Consider the following 7,782-nt stretch of genomic DNA (forward strand, 5'->3'; position numbering starts at 1 on the left):
CAGGGGAATTTAGGTGACATCTGGCGTGGCTTCAAAAAGCTGATAATGCGCCGGTTCGCTCCATGGGACCCAGTTGGTGATTTCACATTAAAACCCGTTTCGTACATGTATTTGTGTGCACTCTCGGACACTATTAGCGCGAACACGGCGTCGGCGCTCTCCATCATGGGGAATTTACGTGCAGAACGAACGAAGTCATGCGAAAAATCAAGACCGCAAGAACTGCGCAGTAACACTGGATATGTCACTCCTTGTGCATGCAGACGATCAAAATAAATTGAAAGCCACGTAATATAGTCCAATTTGCAATAAATAAGTAACGCTTTATTCTTTCTGCTCACGATATGTGCGCAGATGCTTGTTATGCGTTCAAAACATCACCAGCACGCTCGAAATCTTTGAAAATAGGGAGAAGACAGAGAACAGGTGCCCGATAAAAGCTGCCTGACATAGGAAATAATAAAAAAAAAAGACGCGTTTTTCACAGCCCACGTGCTTTATTCTTTATGTTTCAAATGTTTTTTCTTAACCGCTCGTAAAGATGCACGATGGAGTCATTTTCATATATTGACAGGACGGAAACACCACCGGAATGCTGGCGAATCTTGAACACACTCTACATTCCTCTCGATTGTTATTTTTCGTAGAATCGTCGCTCGTTTTTGCATGCCTGCCATGGAACCCATGGAACAGATCGAGGTTTGGGCCTGAAATATGACGAAGTTTGACATCGTTACGTAAGAACAAAGGCACATAGTAATCGGTAAGACCCAAATAACAAAAGTTATATGTGTTATTTTCCTCCAAGACACAAAATGCACGCGCGCTCCGCAAAAGTAGGCTGCAGGCTGCTGTCTGCTTCGCTGTGCCTCACGGAAGTCGCATAGACACTAGCGCCAATTGAACCTCTAGCGTACATTATGATAACTTTATGCATCGGAAGCGCATAGTGTTTAGTTTCGAATGAAATTTGAACTAATATAAATCGTTGATCTATCAAATTTTATTTTAAACATAAAATGTAGATCTAATTATATTTTATTATATTTTACTGATAGGCGATACTTACTCTAATTTTATATATATCATACTGCACTAAACCTGTTGTGCGAGCGGCTGAAACTCTCTTTTCGCGTTCACTCGGCGGTGAGGATACGCGAACGTAAAGGTATGTTGTTCAATCCTTGAATATTGCGTGCTTTTAATGCAAAATATAATCCATCGTAATAATCAGATACCGAGAAAGGTGCCAGTTGTATATTACACCGATTATTACAATACGTTTTGGCGCAAAAGGCCGAAAATCATCCGCCGTTATGTCTGTGGTCCGGTACCGGACCACGTACGGCGTGAAATTATTTAAGCTGTAATCAAATGACTCGATCTTGTCATTGAAATGAAGTCAATTTTGGGAACGTTTTAGATGTTAAAGTTTTGTTGTAATAAAAAAATAAGTGCTCACACGCGAGGAAATAATACGCGCTCACACTCTGTCAGATGCCGGATATGTTGCACAGAACACAGCACGGCGTGACATGTGGGCACCCGACAAACCTGACGCCCCGTTGACTTTCAGATGGGACGAGTGATCAGAGCCCAGCGAAAGGGTGCGGGCAGCGTGTTCCGCTCGCACAACAAGCACAGGAAAGGTGCACCCAAACTGCGTGCCGTGGACTACGCTGAGCGACACGGCTACATCAAGGGAATCGTCAAGGTAACTTGGAGACCACCGATTGCTTATTCACAATGTGCTTACGTTAAGGCGTAGGGACGCTGCACGACGGAGCAGCCAGCATAGCGAAAGAAATCGAAGACACCGTAAATTTTGGTGCATTTCGTTTGATCAGCTGGTCAATGAGTCGGCTCTCGGAAAAAAAAACGTTTTGTATCCCACTTTGGCGACGTTTGTGCCACCGACTCAAGTCAGATATTAGAGAGAGAGAGAGACATGTTTTTATTTGATGAGGGGTTCACCCGCTATGGAAGAAGAGTGGTTGTTTGGGCGAGTTGGTTTGACATCTTATACAATCTTGCGCGCAACAAAGACGAGAACAAAAGCAGAGAAGAGGACACAACAAGGCGCCTTGTTGTGTCCTCTTCTCCGCTATGGAGTTGTGCTCCTGAGACGGGAGGGGAAGGGTTGTAAAGGGTGAGGGAGGTTTCATGATGATGGTAGTGACGTCTTAGATGAGGCTATTTCAGATATTAGAAACGATACTTAAAAGCAGCGTTTATGAATATATTTTGCGGAACGGTGCCATGTGTACTAAACGTGCAAATTGGTGGGATCGAGTGGCTATTGCACACGGTGGTGGACTCTGCATGCGACGCATACGAGTCTGTGGAGAGACGTGTGAATTCACTCCCCGGGCGTGTGCAGGAGATCATCCACGACCCGGGTAGGGGTGCCCCACTGGCCAAGGTGGTGTTCCGGGACCCTTACCGCTACAAGCTCAAGAAGGAGCTGTTCCTGGCCGCCGAGGGCATGCACACGGGACAGTTTGTCTACTGCGGCAAGAAGGCCACGCTCGAGGTGAGCCTTCCTCGCTTCCGGTTCGGCAGGGGGGCGTGTTTGGGTGTGCAGTTTTTGCAAGGACTGCCACGTTGCGCACATTGTGAAGTATTTCCGCTAAGAGAGTGACCCAAGTTGAGCATTCATTCTGCGGCATCAAAGTTTGTTGCTTGGAGAGTTGGAGGTCAGCACTGCTGTGATGATTTCTGCTTCCGAACTGATACTGTGGAAGTTTCTAGAGGCTGTTTCTGAGCTGTTGCTGTCCTCCCTCCTGTACAACACGCTCATGCAGAAAACGAGCGATGGAAATGTTGGGTTCGGAGAAATAAGTTGATGCATCACATTGTCGGAACCTCACCCGGAGCAGTGGTTCACCTTGGTCTGATGCCATCGGTTTCTTTGCTGGCAACTGCGTAGAAGTTGCGTGTAATTAGAGGTGCCACAATCCTTTTGGGTCGAACTATGTAGATTGCACGATTTAATGTCATGGACTCCAATTTTTATATATAGTTGAGACCCTTATAGTCTAGGGAAAAGGCAGGTTCGACAACATTTTAGTTTGCTTCAGGAACAAACTGAGCAAATTCTTTTTTGATTTGCGATAGCCTACATTTCAGAGTTTTGACGGCTCAATCAGGGTCACGTGGTTAATGGGCCACATTTGCAGCAGGAGCTGGGACGAAGAGACAAATTCGTTGATTGTCCGCAAGCATCTGGGCCTTCCGCAAGTGCGACGCGTGCGCACTTGCGGCCAATTGGGGCAAGAGGCGTCCACCATTACATTAAGAACTCTTCCCACCGTTTAAGTAGCTCCCTGTTTTAAATCCAGGCTCTACCCATCGTAAGGGGTCATGGGAGGGACACTCAGTCATCAGCGTATGAACCGGTCTCAGCCAAGAGCTGTAGCCGACAACAAGGTTCTTTGCAGGTGGGCAACGTGTTGCCCGTGGGCACGATGCCCGAAGGCACGGTGATCTGCAACGTGGAGGAGAAGGCCGGGGACCGGGGCCGCCTGGCCCGCACCTCGGGCAACTACGCCACGGTGATTGCCCACAACCCGGACACGCGCAAGACGCGCGTCAAGCTGCCCTCCGGCGCCAAGAAGGTGCTGCCCTCGGCCAACCGGGCCATGGTGGGCATCATCGCGGGAGGGGGCCGGGTCGAGAAGCCCATCCTCAAGGCCGGGCGCGCCTACCACAAGTACAAGGCCAAGCGCAACTCGTGGCCCAAGGTCCGCGGTGTCGCCATGAACGTGAGTGCCTTTCCCTCAATTATTTCGCCCTTACAAAGCTGGTTTGGGCATTACATAAGTGTGGGGGGTTTATTTGTTGGATAGTAGTGCTGCAGAACAGTAACCTAAAATGTGTAAAATAAAAAGTTCTATGTGTACTCAATTTAAATGGGCTAGTAGAAGACTATGACACTAAGTATGAAGGATGTTAGCTGGCTCCATTCAGCGGTCGCATGAGAAAAGAATGTTTTCTTTAAATGCGCAAGTTTCGCTGGAGACTCATGTAATTGGACAAAAGTAATTCAGTTGGATCATATTCCCGCCTGAATAAGGGGAGAGCGCTCTTTAGTTCCGGGCAATGGTAGTAAATTTTATGACTGAGGCAAAGACGAGATCGCACCCTCTGGGTTTGAAGGGGAGGAAGCTATCTTCCGGTGTGCTTGGAAGATAGTGTTCATTTTCTCTCAGGGCCTAGTTGGCCGGTGGTGTTATGGGCTCCAGCTAGGTATTAGATTATAACATTCAATCAAATATAAATTGAACTTCCCTGTTTTGCAAAAAAAACGATGAGTTATGAACGTTAACTGGACTCGCCCTATTTCTGGCAGTAATTGTGAGACTGGATGCATTTGTCTTTCGAGGTGGAATGCCTCGCTTATTTTATATTGTATTTATTGCTAGAGCTTCTCAGCTAATTTTTGTATGGGTTGCATCTGTTCAATAGGATGATTTGCTAGCATTTCTAGCTTGGAAAGTTTGTAGCACATTGCTTGCCATTTGCTTGCCAGCGTCACTCTAGCCTTCATAGAAGATTCTCCGACACAAAGTCGAAGAGTGCAATGTTACCTTCAAGTTGTTCACTTTCTGTGAGCCTCGGTTTTCAAATGTAAAAACCTTTGTTTCGCTAGGCGATTCATATAGCCATAACGACGCAGTGTGTTGCTAAACATATTGGGATCGAGCATCGCATTGCATTGCTAAACATATTGGGATTGAGCATCCATTTGACCTGGAGCAAAGGGAAGGCAGCACTGCCGTGATGATTTCTGCTTCCGAAGTACAACAACTGTGGAAGTTTCTAGAGGCTGTTTCTGAGCTGCTGCTGACTTTCTCCTTTGGTCGGTCCAAAGTGTCCGAGGCTCACAGGAGCTTGAAAAGACATACTTTGTTGCCTCCATTTGAATGCTCGCTCTGACCCGTGCCTTTCTGCAGCCTGTGGAGCACCCCCACGGTGGTGGCAACCACCAGCACATTGGCAAGGCCTCGACCGTCAGGAGGGATGCATCCGCCGGTCGCAAGGTAAGGGTCCCGCCTCTCCTCGTCCACGGTACTTTGTACGAACGTTGTCCTTTCAAAGTCCCAAATTACATGCAATCCACTAATAACGATAATGAGAAAACCCAAGAATTCAGTTGTTGTAACTGATTATCGTATCTGGAGTAGAAACTGATTGTGTCTAGACTAGAAACTCTAGAAACTGATCGCTACATGAAGTGCATCCTTATATGTGGTATCGTTATAAGTGGATTGCACTGCAGTGTGCAACTTGGAGCGGTTGCGACTTCAAACTGTTTGCAGCTTGAGCGTATTTTCAGAGTAAGGTTAAAAAGGTTCTGGAATGTTTTTAGAAAATTCTAAACTACCTGCTTATTTGCAATCCTGGTCCTTTATTATGTAATCCAGATACATTTGTTTGGTTGTCCAGATTCCATCTACTAGCGTAAAAAGATAATTTCGGTTTGCCGGGAACCTTCCCCCCAGTTCTGCAAATATGTCACTACGGCAACTAATAGGAAATTTTTGTTGCGTGCGGAAGATGGTGACGTAGATTAGACTTCATGAGCGAAGTCAGAGCGTCGGAAAATGCTCGAACTGCGGCACCATTATGACGTCACACACTCGAGTCAATGGGTGAAATCGGATGTTTAGCTCAGATAAATGGAAGATGGGCTATCTCTGAGCACCAGCGTCGCCCATTATACTGTGGTCGGATTTTAGGTTTCGAGCTGTAAGCCGTGCTACAGAGGAGACCATGAGGGAACCGTCTGCAACTTACGATTAGTCTATGCTCTTCCTAATACAATCGTAAACGACGAGCTGCAAGTGCGTCTTAGCTTTGACCCAAAGAACGCTGTTCCGTCTGCAGAAAATATACGAGGCTGGAACTTAGTGATGGGCCGAATCAACCAAACTTTGGATTCGGTGAAATTCGGCACTTGCCAAACTTTTGGAGAGAAATCTGGCACAGATACGGCTAAAATTCGGCACACATCCGTGCGTGCACCAAATGCAAAACTGGCAACATAAAAAAAGTCCTTTTTTATTAGCGTGCATTTCGAATGTTTCATTTTGATCTCGGTATAAGCACCTTTATACGAAACTAAACACAAACCAAAGGCACTTGATTTTTCTTTTCCGAAAGTCCCAAGTGCCAAGTTCCTAAACAGTTTACGTGCTAATCTTCAATTCGGCCCAAGTTCGGCCCATCACTACTGGAAATATAAGCGAAATAAATAGCCCTAGCATATTTTAGTCCACTTACTGCTGAAAAAGGCAAAGGAAAATGAAGGAAAATTATCACACGTCCTAGGACTACATCTGCAAATGTATTGTGCATACGTCCGTGAACCACTCAAACTGGATCCGTCATGACAGAGAGGTCTGGCGTGTCCCTTCCCGCTACTGACTTGCGGAATTTTGGGTTTGAATCCCCTTCGGGTAATTTTTTAAGTTATTGCTTCACTTTGTTTTATTGTAATTCTGACGCACCATCACGATCCACAACGAATGGGAGCTGTGAAGAGACGAGCAGCAGTATGGCAAGCGTGATTATCGGACAGTAGAAGACGCGGACGCGTTTGAAACCGAAACTACCGCTATCCCGTGATGTATCGTAAACTAATACAAGAACGATCAATAACTTGTTTTTATCATTCTTAATTTATGATATGAAGATTCCATAAGGTTGAATATCTAACATTTTTACAAAGCTACCGTGACGTTCTGTTGCTCATACTGCCGGGTTATAAAATGTGGACATAATATTTCTTCGTAATACTTAGGAATCGACATCTTTGTGTTTGGATGATTGTTAGAAAATTGAGATGAGGCAGGTGCATTTCCTTTTCATGACCCCTTTAGCAGGAGATTGTGGCGAACAGCCGCCCGGGGAAAGGGTTGCACCCGTGTGGGCAGTTTGTGTCCCTGTTGTCTGAGGTGTGTTCATCTCTCCCTAGGTGGGTCTGATTGCTGCCAGGCGCACCGGTCGCATCAGGGGAGGCAAGACCAGCACCCAGGGCAAGGACGATTGAGCTCAACTGTAATAAAGGGAGAGGAAGAGCTTGGGTTTCCCGTGTGCTTCTCTATCTTCATTTAGAATGGTTCCTTAAATAGGTTCTCTTTGGCTGACAAGTGGCATTCAGCGCTTCTTTACATGCACCGATTGTTGCAAGAAGTATTCTTTTTCATCCCCCTCACCTTTTCCTGCTGAACAATGTAAATTGTTATCCTTGCCTGAGGTTGGTTGCAGGAATTGAAAAAATACAAAGAACTGCCGTCCTGGGAATTAAAAAAAATGTGTGGAACACGCTTCATCAAAGGGGTGGTGCAATGACTTTCTCTATAGAGTAAATGCTTTTTAGGATTATTCCTTGCAATGTTTGTCATGGGGTTGGTGAAGCGTGGGACATGCAGTTTTTGACATTGTTAGGGTTATGGTATTTTTATTGTCGTTGGGATTGAACGTCGGCCACTACCCAAATGCTCGTCGAGGCATTGATTGTCGCAAGTTGAATAGTGTGTTCCTCGCATAAACTGACAGCTTGAGCTTCTGGGGTCCGCAGTGTGCGATGCCAAAAAGTTCTGTGCGAGAACCGAGGTATCTGTATGGCACTGCCTCGAAATGTGCCAACTGACAAACATATTACATTTCTCGTCGAGAGTATAGCAAATTTATTTCTTAAAACAGTTTTTTCTTTCGGGGCAAACTGGTGCTCACGAATGTGGACATTGCAGTGTAAGCTCATTACATCAGACCTGG

At 45.9% G+C, this 7,782-nt stretch overlaps 1 protein-coding gene across 1 annotated transcript; it reads left to right on the forward strand.

Moving 5' to 3' along the window:
• The first annotated feature begins 1,040 nt into the window (after positions 1–1,040).
• On the forward strand, positions 1,041–7,082 carry LOC8030767 (60S ribosomal protein L8). Its single transcript, XM_002402723.4, has 6 exons — positions 1,041–1,168; positions 1,577–1,714; positions 2,381–2,533; positions 3,441–3,764; positions 4,956–5,042; positions 6,980–7,082. The coding sequence occupies exons 2-6, from the start codon at positions 1,577–1,579 to the stop codon at positions 7,052–7,054; spliced, it is 777 nt and encodes a 258-aa protein (XP_002402767.2). The 5' UTR covers positions 1,041–1,168; the 3' UTR covers positions 7,055–7,082.
• The last annotated feature ends 700 nt before the right edge of the window (positions 7,083–7,782 follow it).

The sequence above is a fragment of the Ixodes scapularis genome, unplaced genomic scaffold, assembly GCF_016920785.2.
Source record: "Ixodes scapularis isolate PalLabHiFi unplaced genomic scaffold, ASM1692078v2 PGA_scaffold5__190_contigs__length_132052651, whole genome shotgun sequence".
NCBI lineage: Eukaryota > Metazoa > Arthropoda > Arachnida > Ixodida > Ixodidae > Ixodes > Ixodes scapularis.

Bases quoted from the DNA above. Each gene is read 5' to 3' on its own strand.
- LOC8030767 (XM_002402723.4), top strand. From the start codon at position 1,577: ATGGGACGAGTGATCAGAGCCCAGCGAAAGGGTGCGGGCAGCGTGTTC. The intron at 1,715-2,380 runs GTAACTTGGAGA...GGGCGTGTGCAG, and splicing joins ACATCAAGGGAATCGTCAAG to GAGATCATCCACGACCCGGG. The intron at 3,765-4,955 runs GTGAGTGCCTTT...GCCTTTCTGCAG, and splicing joins TCCGCGGTGTCGCCATGAAC to CCTGTGGAGCACCCCCACGG.